The sequence below is a fragment of the Pseudovirgaria hyperparasitica genome, assembly GCF_010093815.1.
Source record: "Pseudovirgaria hyperparasitica strain CBS 121739 unplaced genomic scaffold EJ05scaffold_4, whole genome shotgun sequence".
Taxonomy (NCBI): domain Eukaryota; kingdom Fungi; phylum Ascomycota; class Dothideomycetes; order Acrospermales; family Acrospermaceae; genus Pseudovirgaria; species Pseudovirgaria hyperparasitica.
In genome coordinates this window covers 715,829-735,324 of record NW_022985552.1, presented here as the reverse complement: position 1 = coordinate 735,324, position 19,496 = coordinate 715,829, and the positions used below count along the sequence as shown (strand labels likewise).

Sequence of the window (19,496 nt, the reverse complement as noted above, 5' to 3'; positions counted from 1 at the left end):
TGCTCATATTCTTTGCTCCGAGGAATATTCTCAAGTCGATGAATCAATCAGGACTCCAAAACTCTGCATGTATCTGCAGCCTTCCCAGTTACTTGTTCCAGAACGTGCTCTCCTTTTTCCGTCACTTCTGTAGTGTTGGTGATACACAAAGTCATGTCAACAAACCCTCAACTCTGCGCTCAGCTCTCACCGTTTCCAACTTTCGCCTCTCAGATCTCTCATCGTCATATATGTCAACGCTTTCCTCACCGCATCTTCACACTGTCACCATTAAGTCTTCACTTATCTCTCTCGAGTAATCCTTCTAACCCTTCTCTCAGGACACTGCCTTGCCACAGCAGTACCCTGCGTCAGCATCCTGGCCTCGCACAACAGCCACTGTTTGACTGTAGCACCTGTCCGACCACGTTGGCCTGCGCGACCCGCTTGACTGCCATTTGACAAGTGCTGTGCGACCTGCTTCACTTCATATCATCTCCTTATAACCATCACTCTGATCGTGAAGAGCCTTCCGACAAGGCACCTTTTCTGTGTGCCCACCTCTGTCGAGCATCTGTCACACCAACGATCTCGCTATGCCACTCACGCGGTGTGAGTGCTATGTTTAGCCGACTGTTCGCTTCGTTACGTTGTGTGAGGGACGAGAGGCGTCTTTACATGCGTCACTCCTTGGGCAAACTCCGTGAAGATAGTGAGTTCCTCCCCTCTTGCTTCAATCACTCTTCTTTTAGATATTTCTGGGCTGTGCAAGCTTTGCATGAAACATGCAGACTTGTTCACAGCCGAAGATGACCGACAGGTGTCGGCTTGGGCACAGAAATATGCTCCCCTATAATGGAACCAGGGATCTCTGTGAACAGATTATCGGCGACAGAGCCTGTTCCAGCTACATGGCCCTGGATTCAGCTAGGAGATGTGACCTTACCTCACTCATCCCATGACGAGTTTATGCAGACACATCACAGATGCTCCGGTTGCGAGAAACTTCGTTCATCATGCATAGCCAAACAAAGCATACTCCGGTCGCCGGTACGAGGCCAATTGAACCAGTGTCTCCTCTCACGACGGAACAACTACCTCCTCTAGTCCGTCTTTGCACCTCCACGTGCAGGCTCCGTTCTGGCTGTGACCTTCTCACTGGGTCGCATTCCCGACCTTTGCCATACCAATACCACCTCAGCCGCGCGCCTCTACCGGTGCGTACTACGCCAGCACGGCATTCTGTTCACGACAGAAGAATGTGTCACTATCGTATACTTCGTATGCTCTGTCATCATCGCCGTCCATAAGGTCTCTTAGGTGGAGTGTACGCCTGGATATCCTCTTACCCTTTGCCACGAATTCGGACGCCGCTTACAAGCAGACCCTGACTATCACTTTGTCGTTGACAGATCGTACGGAGAGATATCGAATCGAGTCTTCATCTAGCCACGTAGGTTTGACGAGTCAACACTAATATTCATACTTGGCTGGGTCTCCGGGAGCGAAATTAACTTGAGCGAATTGGCTTGCCTAACCACTCATAAATCTCCTGATACAGGACTCGCTTCTTACAGTTGTAGAAAGTGAACTGTGTTCACGTTCTTGACCCTACTCTAGTGTAAATCTCTGCCTTCGCAAGGCATTCCCCGTAGATTACTAGTATATGAGTACTACACTCGCATTGATTCCACAATTTCGCGTATCCGATGTTCTACTACTTGGCTCCGGTGTCGATAAACAAAGGAGTACAAGGTTCTAGGGCTTGTGATTCTCATGTAAGAATAATTCTATGGCTCTCTATGGTGGCAGTTGTCTGTTTCGAGTGCCACTGAATGACCAGCACTATTGGCCGTTCGTGTTTGCATCGGGAGCACAGTGAACCAAAGGAGACGAGTGAGCTTTTCGGGCCCAGTAACTCCACCTGTATATGTACACATTACGTTGAATGCGCAGAAGACTCGCTGTTTTACACCCAGAACAGGATATGTTCATGGCAGTTTCATCCCTCACACACGTATAATGAATGAGTTCTTGCACAACGTACTCCTCCTCTACCCAGCACTCTAGAAACGGACACGCAGTACAAGTAGATAAAAAGGCCGAGAACTGCTGTCTCTATACCCGGTACGCATCGGTCCTAGACCCGCGAAATTTTCCCTTTGCCTTTGTATAGAGGAGGAGGAGGAGGAGGAGGAGGAGGAGGAGGAGGAGGAAAAGCTAGATTTTTTTTCTCCATACGGAGCTAGTTTTCTCGGAAATTTTCGCCACGACGTCGCACAGTCGACGTCCGAAGTAGTTGCCTGTTTCGTCCGGACTCGGGTCGATTGATTGGGTGCACACGTCATGCGTAATGCACAATGCACATACCACACCCCCCGGATTTCTGGATCGGGGAAGACGTCATATTTGGCTGTGGGGATGACGGTGTGTGGATAGACTGCTGTTAGCAGGTTAATGGCCAGTGTACTTGGGCAGTAGTGGTATCGTTCATACTCTATTCATGCTGTTGTTATAGGTTCTGAACTGATCTGCAGAATTTCGAGCAATGGGAAAACCAGATTCACAGACATTCCAGGCAGAGGACTGAAGAAACCAGTTCTATTCAGTCATGAATACATGCAGAGTGCTAGATGTCCCATCGATCCATCGATCAACGAGGACTCGACAACAGGAAACCACTCCCTTGTTACAATGCAATGCCATACGATAAAAGTACAAAGACCGTTCCAAGTACACACTTCTCACAAACCCCCCCCAACCAACCTCGAAACCTCGAAACCCTCATTCTCTTTATGACCACCGCCCCCCCAACTATTCGTACAAGACAAGCTAGATTGTCGGTTCCGATCCATCAATCGCATCTTAGTTAGTTAGTCCCGGGGAACAAACACGCAGTCGGTGGCCTGTCCGTTGTCGGCCAGCGAGGCGCAGCACTGGGCCGTGGCAGAGCTGTCGACGGCGCACTTGACGATGAAGTCGTCGAGGCTGTTGACGTTGGTTGCGTCGAGGCCGCTGCAGCCGGTGCTGTCGCCGTACGTGGGCGAGGTGCAGCAGACGGCTGAGGGGGTCTTGGTGCTGCAGAGGGTGACGCGCTTTTGCACGGCGGCGGCGGAGGTGAGGGTGGTGGTGGTGGCGAGGATGGTTGCGAGGGTGGAGAATTGCATTTTGGTTGGTTGTTTGTTTGTTTGGTTGGTTGTTGGGTTGGTTGTAGGTGGGTTGTTGTTGTGGTGGTGTTGATGTTGGAACTGTAGTTGAGATTGTGATTGTTGATGTGATGAAAAACTGACCTGGACGAGATGTCGAGCAGCTTATATATCCCATTCAGACGGGTATATCAGTCGTCGTGGATCCTCATCGAAGCCATCATCTTCCTTACCATCGCCCTACCGACGCCCTGACGAACCGCTCAACCACGGAGCCCACGCTCAGACGTACGTCAGCCTAGCACCTCACTCTTCCCCAAAGTAGCACGCCAAACAACCATCCAAGTCCATGTCTCGAGGACTAAGCAGTCTCGCCACATGCCACACGGAGCTTAAACGCTTAGCCCTCTAGTTCGTTCAGCCTTGCGCAGATGGTCAATTTTACGCATGACAGGCACAGGGTCCTGACTTTCCCCCTGATGGATGGATGTGTTCCTGCATGTTTTTTTTATCGGAGACCGAGTCTAAGGTTTGACAACGATTTCAGTAGAAAAAGATCTACATATGAAACATGTCTGTGCTGGGTGGGGCCTAGTGAAGACGGGGAGTAATTATAGGATCCGACTGTTCGAGAAGGGTTCCGTGGGGAGTTCTGTGCCAAGAAGAGAGCGACGTCAGCGGAGGGTATTAATATGATTTTCTTGGGGCCTGGACACCGAAAATAGAATATGCTTGGCAGCGGGGGAAATTGATGTTTATCCATGGATTCGCTGGGATGTCGATGCGTGAATATTGGGCAGAGCTGAGGTGATGGATATGTTGTGGCCTGACCAAGCAAAAGTCATCTAAACGCGCAGCTGGTATGTGCGTTTACTGCTGTTATGTGATGCAATGCAGCAGTGCAAGAAGAATTTCTTGGAGGGAGGAGGGAGGGAGTGAGTTACAGCACCCACATGTCTTGTTCAGGTTAGTTCCAGTGCGGCCCGTGATTCTAGACGAGTGATCGACACCCTAGCGGCGTGTTTATTCGTATCTCGTACTTCTCCACAATCAAGTAAATAAACCACCAGGAGCGCGGAGAGTATTGATCAGACAAAGCGAATCCCTGTTTCCATTGAATCATCCTTTACGTCTTCACTTGTTCAAGGGCTACTGTTCTGGAATATGGAAGTCTCATCGAAAGCTCTCCTCAAGCACATGTGGACGGGATTGAATTTTGTCTTCGACATTATGTTTGGGCAGTTTGGTTAGGGTGTTGAACAGACGAGATATTGTGACGAGAAGGATCTTTTGGGGGTCACGGCGTCTTCCTCTGGTACGATTATGTCTGATATGACCCATGATCTGATGACTTTCAGGGGCTAAAGTTATATATCAGCGGATCAATCCAATGAACTTATGAGCACCTCCATACTGTGTCTGTCGAGACATGTCACAGTGGAATCCTGATGGGACAAACGTCATATGCATTTAGCATCTTTTGACGACACAGGTCGGCTGATACCCAAGACTCAAGTCTGGCATGCTTGCGCCGGCCATGCTAGATACGAATCAGAGTCACCATTCTCACTCATTCACATAAAATGCCCGTGCTGAATGCTATTCCAACGTAAATATTTGATATATTGTAAAAGTATCTAGGCTGCTGCATTGCGACCTAATCTCCCCACCGTGAAGAAGATCTCCTAACTTGGCAATCTGACATCGAAACAGAACAGAAACCACATCCCCTGAACAAGATGGACCGGTTGTCCTAGATCTTCTCGGCCTGATAGCCTGTGCCGGCACCTTCGTCCTTTCCACCGCCAACTGCGCCTCCACCAATTCCCTTCAGAAGTTCACCAAGACCGCCGGCACCCCCAAGGCCGCTCAGAAGTTGACTGAGACCTCCAGCACCCTCTCCATTGCCTCCACCAAGGCCGCTCAAAAGCTGAGTGAGACCTCCGGCAGCATCACCGTTGCCCCCACCAAGACCCTTCAGGAGTTCACCAAGACCTCCAGCACCACCACTGTTGCCTCCAACAAGGCCACTCAGAAGCTGGCCGATATCTCCAATACCGCCCGCTCCTCCGTTGCCCTGTCCACCGAGCCCACCCAGCCCACTAAGAAGCTGATCAAGCTGTCGCTTCGAGTTCCCATGAGCACCTGGTACGGGCAAGTCATCAGTGCCCTCCGGGAGCAGAGCAGTCAGGAAGGAGGTGATATCGGCCTGGCGCTTGCTGTTGGTGGCTCCCGCCCCGTGCTGAACGGCAGCCGCATCGGCCGGGCTGACCTGATCAAGAGCAGCAATGATAGAGCCCAAGTCGGCCTGCTTGAATGTCGGAAGGGCGATAACAGAGCTGGCAAGCAGCGCGAAAGATGCAACGAAGGCGCCGGTCTTCATTTTGATTGATTGATAGATTGGTTTGAGATAAAAAGCTCGGGAAATGTTCAGATGAAATGAAAAACTGGAGTTTTGAGAGAGAGAGAGACTGATTCAATGTAAAGAACGTAGTGACCGGCACAAAGGGAGCGTCTGAATGTAATGAGAGTAGGATGATCGATGGTGATGAATTATGCTATATGTGTGCAATCCAAGACCTTTATATATGTCGAATCCACGACATTGTCAGGAACCATTTTCTGCATAAAGAGGCTAAGCACGACACATTTCACCATCGAAGGTTAATCTTTCTCTCCCGTGCCATTCGTAGACGCGGTTTAGGTTCCTCGTAATAATTGCCACCTCCAAGCTAACACACTACACACTCTAGCATTGGGATTAACCTGTAACAATGGGATGTAAAGCTGTAGCACTGAAATGATAGCCCAGTCATGAACGGTCACACGATGAGATCTTGGTAGCTTGGGTATATCATCAATCAAGTATTTCCAGATTTTCAAAACACTGAACCGTTTCATACCCGAGGAATAAACTTTGCGCAACACCCGTACCGTAGTATCGCATCGATACTTGTCAAAAAGATATAAATGATGTGGTACGATAATATCATGTGAATCCACTGTTATTACGATCTCTGGATTGTAGCAAGAATTAATCTGCTCTTCGAGTATGGTCACGTGACTGGTATATTGAAACCCGAGACGAGTACGAGAGCGATCCATGGTCTGAATCAGTGTGCGGAGCTGAGATTCCGATCGCTTCCTAGTGCTTGTGAGATTTCCAAGCTTGGATGCAGAGTCGCAACAGGAGTCCAGGATGTGGAACAATGTGGCCCAGCGAAGCTTTGGACATCGCCCGTGACGTGGGGAGAACCACCGCTCGCGATCCATCGATTTCATCGGATTCACTATCTCCAGGTGATCACGCAATCTGCTAGCTTCGTAGATATCGTTGATCTGAGCATTGGCGACATTGCTGGTTCGCCGTCTGTTCAGATGTTACTGCTTTACAAAGAGTGTTAGCGGCTTTTGTCTGCAGATTACAAAGGGGCAAAACAAACGTCAAATCCCGAGGAATCTCGACTTTCTTCAATGACTTTGCATCAACACTAGTCTTTGCCATGACTTGAAGTGGCCGGTAGTAGAGCTGCAGTCCACCACGTTTTGGCCAGAGATATGACGCAGTGCCATCCATTATCTGCAGCGCAGCCCCCCAAACCCACACGCGCCGGCCCGGCAGGTCGCCGACCCAAGGAGTCCAAACGCCTGAAAAGAGCTATGATCAACACTCTCATGAGATTTATGTTGTTGGATGGACGTCAGCGTTGGAATCTCAGTTTTTCTATTTGTAGTCCAACATGACGACCCGCCCCTCCAACGACCAGGATAGACGAGGGCAAAGTAGATGAAGTCTGGCCGAGCTGCTTCGGTGTTGGTGCCCGCCCACGTCTATCTAGCAACCTTGTGCATTCTATACCACTCATGCGGGCTAGCTAGAACCTGACAAGTGAAAGGACGCCGGTAGGATTAATAAGGTAGGCCGTTTACTGGGATCACAAGTTCATCCACTAGTTCGGCCCCGTCGACAGGACGTCTTTCCAATCCATATCTACACCAGTGTGGCTAGTCACTCCAGGACCAACACAAACAACAACATGCCGCCCACATCATTGGTGGTGATGGCACGATCGGTAATAGCTTGCAGTCCAGCTTTGGATCACTCCGCGTGTGCATGCGAGTTCGTTGCACTGCACTCCCTCCCCTGCTAGCGACGCTGTGAGCTTGACTGCAATGCCGTACAAATTGTAATGTTGCTCCCTCGGGTCTGCTTAGATCCAACGGCACTTTTTGATATCCCGTCTCTCATTATGCTAGTTCCTCCTACGACACCTGCAAGGCAGAGTCTGATAGATCATGCCGGCCGCATTGACAAAGTACCATTCGTGGTATAAGGAAATCCTAGATTTAGCTATGACTTAGTATGCTAATTGTTGTTCAGGTAACTTTGTGGGTAACGTGTGCGCTCGGCACATTCGCTGCGATGATGCGTCTAGTTTTGAGGTTACGAGTCCGACATAGGTTCTCCTTGGACGACTATCTGATAATCTTCGCAACCTCCACGGCGATGGCCATGAACGTGACCATGTTCTACTTCGTGGAAACTATCTTTCTTGTGGAAGCCATTAATGTGTATGGTATCGTGCCAACACCAGAAGAGCGGGCCCCTCTACTTAATGGCGTGTATTGGAGGCATATCGTCTTGTCTCTGTCATGGACGGCTATTTGCACAATCAAGTTTTCTTTCCTGGCCTTTTTCAAGGACCTCGTTCATGGTGTATCGCGCCATATCACGCGCTTCTATTGGGCTACAGCTGTACTCGTGTTTCTTTGTTATGGTTTCTGCTTAAGCCAAAGCTTCATTCTATGTCCTTACTTTGGCGACGATCGAAGTGAGTATACGTGCGAACCGGCTCAGTTGCTCCACAACTGACAATGTCAAGGGAAATGCTTCCCAGATAGCCCCCGAGCCATTAGTATTGCTGCAAACACAATAGCGGCATGTCTGGACATCATCAGCGATGCCATGAGTACGCCTTGCAGAAAACGACCCCTAAGCACATAAGTCACTGACGTATTGCATAGTCGTCGCCATCCCCATCCTCGTCCTCCGCAAAGCCCGCATGGCCAAGAAACAAAAGCTCGCCATCGCCGCATTCCTATGCCTATCAATTACCATGATCATCATTGCGCTGATCCGCGTCGCCGGCGCCGACTATGTCAGCATCCGCAACAAGCACGACTTCGACACCACCTGGCAAGCCTTCTGGCAACACATCGAGACCAACCTTGCCGTCTTCATGGGCTCTGTGATGATGATGCGCAGCATCTTCATCACCGTCATCGCCGAGCACAGCAAAGGAAGCAAGGACGGCTCGAAGAGCGCGACAGGATCGCTTGTGCGCTCGTGGATGTTCGCGTCGAAGAGTAGGAACACCATTGATGTCGGCCATGTAGACCCACCAATGGAGCTACGCCGTGCGAGTTACGCACGGAATAGCACTAATTCGTCGCGCTCGCTGGTGCCCAAACATGCGAGCTTGAGTGCTGGATTCAATCAGCCGGCTACAATAGCAGAGATGCCACCGGTGGAAATGTACGACGACGACTACCATAGCTTCAAGCGGCAAGACAAGGAAAGTCTGCGATCATTCTCGCAGTGGGATTTTGACTTCAATTCGCTGCACACAACGCTTGAGCCGGGCATGGCTGGCAGCCAGGGGCATATACGGACGAATCTCGACGCCATTCCAGATGCACAGGTGAGGAAGGATAGGACATACTACTACCCACCAAGCTCAGATAGTCCTGTGTAAATTGAAGCGTTTTGTTAGCATAGCGTTGGCGTTGGGGGGGGGGATCATGATATACATGAGTTTGGACTTGGGATATACCCAGGCCACTCGATCGCAAGATTAGTAACAAAGAGTTCATATAAGCACAGGGTATGTGTGGGTCGCTCTTGAAGACATTGTGTAGCTTGCGCAGGTTGCCCAATCGTGATCAGCTCATATCAAATCGGAATGGGGAAATGTCATGACTAGACTGTCGGTGAACGTCTCGTGCAGGCGGAGCGGAGGCCAAGATCACCCTACTGACCTCAAGGTCAAGACTTGTGTTCGACGTCACCTGTGTGTAGTGAGTGCACAATTTCAGCCGCCAGATAGGCCGGTCGTTAGGCAAACCAGCAGGGTTGAAGACGATTATTGAGTAACAAAGATCGTGCTACAAGAGCTTTTGGCGATTCTTCTCCACCTCGGCCTGTTCTTTCAGAGACGGACATCGATATGGTTGTAAGTGATTTTATCATGTGCTAGACACCGCCCTTAAGTTTTGGTTATAAGGTACAGTACGTACCATATTGCGATAAGATATCGAATTACAGAAAAAGTGCATGCACAAACATGACTTGATTACTAATGTTGTCATGTTTTGGGCTGAAGTAAGGGAATGATGAAGGGGTAAAGGACTCGCATGATCCCAACTGTAATCAAACGAATAGAACTTAGTGGTTGTAGAGGGAAAAGAGAGGGGAAGGAAAGCTCAACATGAGGTTTGGCCACATGGGGGTAAGTTAAAGTCATCGATGGACTACATCTCACACAGTGGCTGAGCTGATGTCAATGAAGCGAGGTGAGGTTATAAAGGCGGGAAATGGGGCGAGATGACATTACATGAAACATATGAGCGAGCCAGGCTGTATGCCGAAGTCTGAACCAATACCATTGTGCATATGCACTTTTCATTCAGAACTCAGAGGATAGATGGAAACATTGCACTCGACAGCACTCCATGCACCTTCAACCCTTGAGCTCCAGTCGGCGAGAGTATATCCGGTAGATTTTCTTGTGCTGGCGACTCCGATTCGCTTTATTTACCTCCGTGTGAATTGTGTGGATTTGTGTCCAGGCTGAGTTTAGGGACATCTTGGTCGAGGAATGACGGAAACGGTCGTAAGCTTGGTGTCGGTGTCTTCTGTGTCTTCGAGAGGGCGGCTTCAGACTGGAGAATCAGGTCTATGTTGCAGCCGGGGTGGTAGCGGGAGCCAAGCTTCTTGCTATGGCGTCTGGAATGGCCAGACTGCTGAGCGATCATTGAATAGCTGGAGGTAATAGCGGTGAGGGTGGTGAGAGTGATGAACACCACAAGAGGAGGACGAGTAGCAGTCAGACTGGATGACATGATCAGCCGGCCAGCTTCATATTAACATAGTGAGGCGCCGCACTGCGACCGGGCCAAGGCGTCCACCAAAACGAGTGGTTTGGCTTGATTTTCCCCACGATGCGTAGACAATGTGGAGTAGGTGGATCCGTACCTGCAAGACGGGCTTGAGATGTGATAGTGGACACGTGTCGAAACGCTCCTTTACGGCGATCGAAGGTCTGCAGGCAGAAAGGCCTCAACAGCCAAATATCGTGGAGTAAGTATGACGCCTAAGCGGTTATACCCGACAGTGTGCCTAATTGGGATGAAGTTGCAGCAGTCCTTGCGTTGCAGTCTGCGGATAGCCAGATCCGGCCCGTTTTAGAGGCGCGTGATATGCCGAACATCGTCAATAGAACACTGATCTATCGTAGAGTGTACAGACTGATGGGACTAGCCAGAGGAATATGATGTGAATGGAAGAACGTGGAGCGAATCGAGAGCACGACAGCTTCGTAGAAATGCCAGTGCGCTGGCTGCTGCAGGCGCATGCCAGGGCGAAGAGATCATATGAGGTCGATAAGATGGCAGAGGACCTCTCATGAAAGCCAACTCCGGCTAGCCAGCATCTAGCCAGTATGCAATCTGCAATCTGCGATCCGGCCGGCGCCTCAAAATCGTGGTTCCACGCCAAATACGTGTATCTGGCTATTGTACAGCAATATAGACTGCTCCATGGCCGCCTCTACGTGTGCCGTTGCGCCGATGCATCGAGATATATTACCGCGCGTTCCTATCGTAGACTCGAGTTCTGTGGCTCCTCACAGGGTCAGAGCAGCCTAACGGATTCCAACATTCGTCATGCTACAAGCTTACGACTCCACAGCAGAACGGCATCCCAGGTTCCATTTGAGTAGGAAGAGAAGATGCATCTGATCCCCTGCACTTGTCAATCAGGACGCTTCTCAACTTCCCTTTGAACAGTCCAAGGTTTGACTTCGGTAGTTGATTTTCGGGGCATCCTTGTCTTCATTCGTGAGCTTTGTGATCCGTTCGCTACCAAAAACCCAGGACAGTGTCTCGTTCTTAGTCGTCAAGTTCTTCGGCCAATACGTTCCATATATTTCTCTGCATGGCTCTTCTCTTGTCATCTAGACTAGGAGGCGTTAACAGCCTGAAGTCACGTTTACTTGCACTTTCCAAACCCTCATGCCCCAGGTTCACCAAAGTACGATTTATCTTTTCTCCCATTCTCTTGATACCTTCAACCTCAGCTCTTTTTTTCTCTAGCTGATCCTCCATCATCGTTATGAGCGATTCGCGAGCTTGGTGCGGACGGTATTCATTGATGAGCTGGTGCATATTGACGATCATGAGGTGTATTTGATGGATCCTGTCTTTCCATTGTTCAGGATCGACGGAGAGCACGCCTAAAAGCTCGACAAACTTCACGATCAGGCTATGTGCCAGCTGTTTGAGAGACTTCGCACGGTCGATCGTCCCGTCTGACCCTGAGAAAATGGCATCTGCTTCGATACTGGGATAGAGTCGTTCGTATCCTTCATCTTCCTCGAATGCAGGAGAAGCTTCGTTGATCTATACGAGTATCAGAAAAGCAGATCTTGGGCTAGACGCTTGGTTGAGGTCTCACATTATGTACTTCGCCGAATACACTGAATTTACCTTCTGTTGGTGGTCTTGGAGGAACCAGAGCGCGCAGTTCTGACGGAAGCTGGAGAAGCTGAGTGGCTTCCAGCTCAGACTGCTTGCTACTCTCCGCGGTAGACTTGATGCCGGCGGCTTCTTTGAGCTGTCTCAGGTTGGTGAGGTTCTCAGTCGTGAAGTTCTTCCAGAATGGTGGTGGCGGTGGAAACAGAGCAGCATGGCTCATGATCTCATCTTGATTGGCCATGGATCTACTATATCGTGTGTTGTTTTGTTTTGGGCAGTCGTCTCTGAGGTGGTTGCACTTGACGCCTTCAAGGTGAATGAGACAACCTTATGTGGGCGCGCGGGCACCCCCCGGACGGACCGGAGCTTGGACGCGAACGTGGACGCGTTTGGGCGAGTGGCACCACTAATTGGCTAATTAATAGATGTATCCACCGGATTTATTGTATATTTCAGTGCAGGGCTGACGCCATTATCGTATTCAATCCGTTAACACTTCTCCTCAATAATTTTTTGGCAATCTTGCTAGCTGGACTAGCCAGGCTCCTATCGGCCGTCAATCGAATAAATGTCAACCTTAGCAAACGTACGCGCGTCGTCCGTTCAAAGGACCGGATATCAAGGATCAGTCGTGAGATTTTGGCAGGTACGGAACACGGTGCAGAACTACTAGAACGATACTGATTTGCCCAGCGGTCCTATGCGAGTGACTATGTCGGCCTCGCTCTGCTCATCGTTGCATATCTACTTGTACGTGCTTTCGACATACTGTTATACTACGCCCAGCTCGGAATACCTCACTCACGCCATACAGATCGTCCTCTTTGTCGAGCCTTTCCATCGCATGTTCTCCCTCGATAATATCGCCATCCAATATCCACATGCTCTAGTCGAGCGTGTGTCTGTGACATGGCTATTTGTATATGCAGGTGCCGTTCCATTAGGAGTACTGGTCGCATGGGCAGCAATATCCCGCCCAGGAGGACATAAATCACATGTATCAATATTGGGGCTATTTATCAGTCTAATACTTACGTCCTTCATCACGGATGTGATCAAAAATGCGGTTGGACGACCTCGACCGGACCTCATTGACCGGTGTCAGCCGGTACTCTCCCTAAAGATTGAAACGGTAGAGAATACAATTGCTGACGGAATTAGCAGAAACAAGATACACCTCAACACCAGCTCGTCACCTTTGAGATATGTACACAAGAGGATCATCATACGCTGCATGATGGATGGCGATCGTTTCCATCTGGACATTCGAGCTTCGCGTTCGCTGGTCTTGGGTATCTCGCCCTTTTTATTGCCGGGCAATGCCATGTGTTCAGACCACGAACCGATCTTGCTCGAGTGTTGTTGGCTCTCGGGCCCTTACTTGGCGCGGCGATGATCGCCATATCCAGATGTGAGGATTATAGACATGACGTATATGACGTAACAACTGGATCTCTGATCGGAATGTTGGTGGCACTCTTTACATATCGGAGATATTATCCCCCGTTAAGGTCTTCGCGCTGCGATGTACCATACCCGAACCGACTTGATGATGCAGAGGAGAAGGGCTATGGTAAAAGAAGGGACGATGAAGAATCAAGAGTAGCTGCGGCAAGTGAGTTTGAATTAGAGTCTCTGGACGAGGAGGACCATGAGCGAATGCCACTACACAACCAGCGAGCGTGAGTGCAGTAGTCAAGGAATTGATACCGCTTTCCGCCTCCAATGCACGTATCTATCGTCGTTGAATTCGGCCGCGGCTGACGAGCCTGCACACTGTCTATCGTTTTCGACAACCCTCCTAGGCTATTCGTCCTCATTGGAACGTCCCCGGAAACAGCCAGTTCAGCTTCTCCAACGCCTCCTTCTTCCTCCCTTCCTTGCTCGTCGAAAGCGCAAAATGAACCTGCCCCTCGACATGCTTCGCCGACACTTGCTCTTGATGCTCCTCCTTACTCAGCTCATCCAGCACCGCGCCCACAAAACGCCGCGCATTCTCGCTATTGGCTTTCATATGTCCCATCACCATCTCCACGTTGACATCCTCACCTGTGTTCCGCCAGCAGTCATAGTCTGTCGCCATGCAGATCATTTGATACCCCATCTCGGCTTCGCGCGCCAACTTAGCTTCTGGCAACGCACTCATGTTGATTACACTTCCGCCCCAGGTTCGGTATAGATTGCTCTCGGCACGCGTGCTGAATTGCGGACCTTCCATGCAGACCAGCACAGCTTTGTCATGGAGCACCACGCCCTCGCCCTCGAGACTGTGTCCGCATTTACTTATAATCTTTGCCAGGCCTGCGTCGAAAGGGTCTCCAAATCCAACATGGCCCACAACTCCGCCTTCAAAGAATGTAAATGGGCGAATACCTTTGGTGCGATCAATAATCTGGTCTGGCAAAACGAAATCCCGGGGCTTGACTTCCTCTTGCAGCGAGCCGACAGCACTGAATGCAATGACGGTGCGTACGCCGATGCTACGCAGGGCCGCGATGTTAGCGCGAGCGGGGACTTCGTGGGGCGCATATTCGTGGTGCGTGCCGTGGCGCGAGAGAAAGGCGATTGGGATAGGGGCACCGGTGGTTGGGGACGGGTGATGGAGGATGGTGATCGGAGCTGAGGGCATGCCCCATGGCGTGGGGACGGTGAGGGTAGCGACGTGGGTGAAATTGGGGAGTGATTGCAGGCCAGTGCCACCGATTACAGCTATGCGGACCGGATCTAGCAGATATCAGGAGGCGACGTCGAGAAATCTAAAGATATTCAGAGAAGGGGGAGTTGGAGCTACACGGACCGTTGTAAACATTTGGGATTTGCGTTGTAGCCATTGTGTCTGTTTCCCAAATCTGTCTGTATTAATATGAAACTGGCGTAGTTATGGAATGGGTGGTGGTTGGAAAGAGGCGACAAAGCAGGGTGGGTGAAGCAGAAGTCGCCGTGATAAAAGTGCATAAAAAAAGTGTATTGCGCGATTCTGGGTACCCTGACGCACTCGTCGAGAACGATAAGTCCCCACATCCCCGCTGCCCGCTCCCTAGTTCATCCTGCTTGTGTAATTACCTAGTTCGGAATCATATCTCACTCCGTAGCTGCGTATCGTCATGCACAGCATTATGTCCCGCAGAATGAAAGATCTTGAAGCCTCCTTTGCTCCAATGATACAACAACACGTTAACACGTGGCGGGAAGGGCTCTAGGGGGTGCTGCACGTAATTGTTGGGCGCGGTCTACTATGCCGTCTTATAAATTGCTGTAGGTACTTCAGCTTAATATCTCGATATCAGCTATCTCCTATAATGCCTCAGGAATTCCATCCTCTCCTCGACTCTACCTGATCCATGCTTCTCCTCTACTCGCTCCAAATCACGAATATCTGTACTCTCCAATGCCTCGTCGTCCTCTGTAGTCCATATGCCAGGTATGTCGTCGGGAATGCCCTTCCCTTCCTTGAAGCTGGCCAAGACCAGTCTGACCAGTCGCCGATAATTCGACGTGCATCTGAAGATTTCCATCATCGTATCGTGGCCATGTCCTTGTCTTCTGATCTCGCACGCCATCTCTCGGATACCCTTCGCGTCCAGCGCTATTTCAGAAGCATCCGTAGCTATAGACGTTTCCCGCGCGGTTCGACTCTGGCTAGGTCCAACATCATTAGAATCCTCTTCATCGTCAGACATGTTGAGTGGCTCCGGGATGCCAAGATCAACATGCTGCGATTCCGTCTGAAGAATGGCTTGTGTGTCATACAAGACTGGTCGAGCTTGTCCATGTGTCGGCGTCGATCCTTGGCTACTGGCACTAACAGACTCTTCGTCTGTTTCCCAGCCACCTTCAGGAGGTGGTAGAGCTAGGAGCGTTGCGCTTTCCTGGGAAGAGTCTTCTGTAAGATGAAGGGGTGTGTCACGCTCATGTGCATCATCATCTGGATAAATATTGGAGTATAGTTCTTGTTTAGACTGCTGACGTTCCGAGGCCGATTCGTTGCTGATGTCATCGACATCTTCATCAGCGATCAGACTAGCTAGATCGATAGGACTGAGGTTGTCTTGAGTGGGCTCTACGATATCTTCGCGCACTGTCTCTCCGATTTGAGACACTAAAGCCGTACTGGTGCCCATACTAGTATCTATGTCTGGAAATCCGTCAGTCAACGTATCCGTCAATGGCTGGCGTATGCCTGGTAAAGTTTGACGCGTCTCTGCACCAGTAGTGGTCACGAAGCGCATATGCTGACCCTGTTCAACTGCCTCAGGGAGAGGTCGTATGAGGACCTCATCAACATCTCCCTCGTCTTCATCACTGGATGAAAGTTCGATAATAACTGACGCCTGTGAAACTTGTGACGCTGCATTAGTAGCATCCTCAATTTCCAGGTCCATGACTTGCGCCTCAGTCGTCCCTATTCGCATCCGCTTTGGGGAGGGCTGTTGTTCCTGTGACTGGGTTTCTGGAACATCGTCATGTGGTTCTGTTTCTGACGAGCGTCGCTTACGAGACTAAGAAGTATTAGCAAAGTATGCCATAGGCCGAGGTAGATAACACACAGCGCTACGTATTCCCTCATCTTGTTCTTGTTCTTGTTCTTGTCCTTGTTCGAGACTGTCTGTGTCCAAAGTTTCCTCTTCAGTCCGGCTAGCGTGAGCGGTTTCTTCAGCTTTCGCTTTGCCTGTATATCCTGCAGGTCGTTGCACGATCTGGCCATCATGAACTGTATTCTGGGGACGTACCGACTTCTGACGCAATATCGGTGACGTATGTTGGGCGGGCGATGGACTGCTCACTTCGTTCGAGGACTGCTCTGTATGTACTTTGAATTGTAACCTCTCTTCGTCCTGGGCTTGATTGTCTAGGGCTTTGTATTTCATGAGCTTTGCCTCACGCGTGCCGTCCTGTCCGTCTTGCTCCCAATCAGGCTGCACAATCTGCTCCCAGTAGTTCCGCCATTGGATCCCGGTATGTGTTGAGTGTTCCGCCCAGCTGTTCCAATTTGCAAGATCTCTGACAAGTCCATATGCTAGACTTTTCATATATCCGGTGTTGAGATACAACTTTCCATATTCCTCTTCATCGAATGAATCAAAGGAATTGCTATTAACGATCTGCTCTTCTGCTCTAGGTTTCACTATACCATTGGCTTTCGGTTTCGGGTTCACTCTGTGTGACCTGTCTCTGGGAATGTTTCTTAGACTCTCAGTCTCATGTTCGACGGTGATTGCTTCCACTGGTGACAGTGACCTCTCCGGCACGTTGTAGCCTACGGGAGGTCTATGCATCAACTGCTTAACATATCGATCTCGCCACGATTGCCACGTATGTCTTGAGTTCTACCAGCTTAGCATTTCTCCCAGTATGTGCACTGTACCGACCATACCTTCTGCTCAAGCTGCTTGTATATTTCGTTGCCCATCACCGGAGCGCCAGGGGTTCGATTCTCATAGTCTTTGACCCACGTATATAATTCAAGATCATCTGCGGCGGAAAAGGGAGTTCGTACAGATCTCTTGGGTTGTAGCGAGCCTATACTACGAGCAGAACCTTTAGGAGGGCCTGTTGCATGGTCGTCTGGGTTCTCCAGCCGGCCGTTCTTGATAGACTTCTCGATATATCGATAGGAGATTCCCCCTGGTACTGTATCCTTTCGCATATGATCTACTATCATCAGATCGGCTTTAATCTCGAGTGATACGATGGTCCCTCCATTGCTCTTGATCAGCTGTATAAAACCCATGCGATTCGGCAAGCGCTGCGCTACCCAGAAACTCTTCCCATCAAATAATCCTCCTCTTCTACCAGGGCTCCGATAGATATTCTCATACACAGTACTGGCACCTGACGTCATGGCGGGTGTGTTTACAGCGATCCGACGGACGCGAAAGGCGCGTAGAGAAAACAGGTGGACAGCGTCCGTAATGGCACCCAGTGTGGACGACGAAGAGGCATAGAACCAGTTGAAAGAAAGATAGGCACAAAAATTCAAACAAAAGCCGTCTTCAAAGTGAGCGCGCATGCAAAGTGGTTGAACACCGAAGACAGTGATATTAGCTGTTTGCGGCCCGACGCGTCTTAGGCGTTGGACTAGGTGCCCTGGTATCCGTGGATCCACCATTCCCTCCTCACCCTCGGCATTTTTCATGGAAGACGCCGGACATGTATTGACATACATCCAATGTCCAAACTAATCGTCGGCTTCACCGGGGTGCTCGTTGTGTCTTTCTTCACCTTTGTCGCATTTTTTGGTCGTCTACCTGCTTTTAGGTAAGCCCTCTCTTTTGCTCTCCTCTCCAGTGCTCACCAACCGGTGCGCACAAACGACGATATAGACTGACAAGATCGTCAAAAAGAGGCACCCCGGTCGGCTTCCTGCATCGCTTGATCTGGATTTATATTCCCAATGTCCTGCTCGCGCTGGACTCTCGCCTTACTGGAGGCCGTTTGACTGCTGCTGGACAGCGATCAAGCCACTACCTTTTCAATGAGAAGCATCCTATCATTATAGTATGATGAGCATATGTAGCACCTACGGTTGAAGGAGCTAATAGCTATAGATATTCTTCCTTGGTCTAGTGACCGTCTGCGCTCTCTTCTTCATACCACAGGTGTGGCCGTCCATACCTACGAAACACCACTATATTCTACCATTGGCATTACCATGGCCATATTACTTCACCTACCTTTGCGCCCGCGTTCGAGGAGGCTCACATATCACAAACGAGAACCACGCAAAACACATGCAATTATATCCGTATGATCGAATCATTTACAACCCAGGCCAACGATGCACGACCTGCAAATGGTACAAGCCAGCTAGGAGTAAACATTGCAGTTTCTGCAATACGTGTGTCGCCCGATGCGACCATCACTGTGTCTGGGTCAATAATTGCCTTGGACGAAGCAACTATCGCTGGTTCCTTGCATTGCTCCTCTTCACTGGACTTCTCTTGGTCTACGCGACCTATCTTACATGGCTGGTGATCGCTCCTCGAACACGCGATGCTATGCAGCATGTCAAATGGTCGACACCGCATTCAGCAAGTCTAATGGATGCTTGGGCGGCGAGATTCAGTAATTTCGGCCGAATAGTAGACATAGGCATAACTTGTGGCGGTCCAAGCATATCCGGCATTGGCCTACTCGCTCTGTTCACAAGTCCTATGCCTTTCGGCCTGCTGCTATTTCACATCTACCTCATTTGGGCAGGCACGACAACGAACGAGACATCTAAATGGGCGCTTCTACGCGAGAATATGTGGGAAGGCAGTGTCTTCATTGCTCAGCGCAAAGTGCCAGGAAAACCTCCAACCGAGAGGGACTCGCCCTACCAAAACTGGGAATTGGAAACTGATTGGCCTGTACGCTGTCGACAGGTTGTGGTGCGGACGAGAGATGGACAGACCCCCGTAAACGTGCCGAAGGAGATGAGTAGAGTGATAGACGAGACAAGTTGGAAGAGGGGATGGAGCTTGGCAGAGGTAGAGAACGTTTACGACTTGGGATTCTGGGATAATTTCATCGAAGCCCTAACGTAGGAATTCAAGATTGACCCCAGAAACCCATCACAACATAGGTGTCTTTGTATTCAGTGACGCGAACACTCACACACACACGTCTGTTTCC

At 50.1% G+C, this 19,496-nt stretch overlaps 10 protein-coding genes across 10 annotated transcripts; 3 read left to right on the top strand and 7 right to left on the bottom strand.

The window, feature by feature from the left end:
• Positions 1-2,793: 2,793 nt before the first annotated feature.
• EJ05DRAFT_498266 (uncharacterized protein) lies at positions 2,794-3,146 on the bottom strand (the record flags this gene model as incomplete). The annotated part of the gene is made up of 2 exons (XM_033746659.1): positions 2,794-2,811; positions 2,874-3,146. The coding sequence occupies 2 exons, from the start codon at positions 3,144-3,146 to the stop codon at positions 2,794-2,796; spliced, it is 291 nt and encodes a 96-aa protein (XP_033602753.1).
• Positions 3,147-4,878: 1,732 nt separating this feature from the next.
• On the bottom strand, positions 4,879-5,508 carry EJ05DRAFT_498265 (uncharacterized protein; the record flags this gene model as incomplete). The annotated part of the gene is made up of 1 exon (XM_033746658.1): positions 4,879-5,508. One exon carries the CDS (start codon positions 5,506-5,508, stop codon positions 4,879-4,881), a length of 630 nt encoding a protein of 209 aa, XP_033602752.1.
• A 317-nt stretch (positions 5,509-5,825) lies between these two features.
• On the bottom strand, positions 5,826-7,056 carry EJ05DRAFT_508853 (uncharacterized protein; the record flags this gene model as incomplete). Its single annotated transcript, XM_033748046.1, has 2 exons — positions 6,569-7,056; positions 5,826-6,495 (listed from the first exon to the last, which is right to left on the bottom strand). The coding sequence occupies exons 1-2, from the start codon at positions 6,700-6,702 to the stop codon at positions 5,826-5,828; spliced, it is 804 nt and encodes a 267-aa protein (XP_033602751.1). The 5' UTR covers positions 6,703-7,056.
• Positions 7,057-7,375: 319 nt separating this feature from the next.
• EJ05DRAFT_484048 (uncharacterized protein) lies at positions 7,376-8,881 on the top strand (the record flags this gene model as incomplete). The annotated part of the gene is made up of 4 exons (XM_033745307.1): positions 7,376-7,453; positions 7,507-7,957; positions 8,009-8,095; positions 8,151-8,881. 4 exons carry the CDS (start codon positions 7,376-7,378, stop codon positions 8,879-8,881), a joined length of 1,347 nt encoding a protein of 448 aa, XP_033602750.1.
• A 1,054-nt stretch (positions 8,882-9,935) lies between these two features.
• Positions 9,936-10,247, bottom strand: EJ05DRAFT_498262 (uncharacterized protein; the record flags this gene model as incomplete). Its single annotated transcript, XM_033746657.1, has 1 exon — positions 9,936-10,247. One exon carries the CDS (start codon positions 10,245-10,247, stop codon positions 9,936-9,938), a length of 312 nt encoding a protein of 103 aa, XP_033602749.1.
• A 1,047-nt stretch (positions 10,248-11,294) lies between these two features.
• Positions 11,295-12,120, bottom strand: EJ05DRAFT_484046 (MED7-domain-containing protein; the record flags this gene model as incomplete). Its single annotated transcript, XM_033745306.1, has 2 exons — positions 11,295-11,804; positions 11,860-12,120. The coding sequence occupies 2 exons, from the start codon at positions 12,118-12,120 to the stop codon at positions 11,295-11,297; spliced, it is 771 nt and encodes a 256-aa protein (XP_033602748.1).
• A 327-nt stretch (positions 12,121-12,447) lies between these two features.
• EJ05DRAFT_498260 (acid phosphatase/Vanadium-dependent haloperoxidase) lies at positions 12,448-13,565 on the top strand (the record flags this gene model as incomplete). Its single annotated transcript, XM_033746656.1, has 4 exons — positions 12,448-12,525; positions 12,573-12,629; positions 12,694-12,987; positions 13,044-13,565. 4 exons carry the CDS (start codon positions 12,448-12,450, stop codon positions 13,563-13,565), a joined length of 951 nt encoding a protein of 316 aa, XP_033602747.1.
• EJ05DRAFT_474189 (methylthioadenosine phosphorylase) lies at positions 13,487-14,816 on the bottom strand. The gene has a single exon (XM_033743553.1). It carries the CDS (start codon positions 14,506-14,508, stop codon positions 13,696-13,698), a length of 813 nt encoding a protein of 270 aa, XP_033602746.1. The 5' UTR covers positions 14,509-14,816; the 3' UTR covers positions 13,487-13,695.
• A 299-nt stretch (positions 14,817-15,115) lies between these two features.
• EJ05DRAFT_474188 (uncharacterized protein) lies at positions 15,116-17,719 on the bottom strand. The gene is made up of 3 exons (XM_033743552.1): positions 17,254-17,719; positions 16,427-17,206; positions 15,116-16,378 (listed from the first exon to the last, which is right to left on the bottom strand). The coding sequence occupies exons 1-3, from the start codon at positions 17,608-17,610 to the stop codon at positions 15,167-15,169; spliced, it is 2,349 nt and encodes a 782-aa protein (XP_033602745.1). The 5' UTR covers positions 17,611-17,719; the 3' UTR covers positions 15,116-15,166.
• Positions 17,720-18,048: 329 nt separating this feature from the next.
• EJ05DRAFT_498257 (zf-DHHC-domain-containing protein) lies at positions 18,049-19,408 on the top strand (the record flags this gene model as incomplete). Its single annotated transcript, XM_033746655.1, has 3 exons — positions 18,049-18,137; positions 18,224-18,377; positions 18,428-19,408. The coding sequence occupies 3 exons, from the start codon at positions 18,049-18,051 to the stop codon at positions 19,406-19,408; spliced, it is 1,224 nt and encodes a 407-aa protein (XP_033602744.1).
• Between the last annotated feature and the right edge of the window lie 88 nt (positions 19,409-19,496).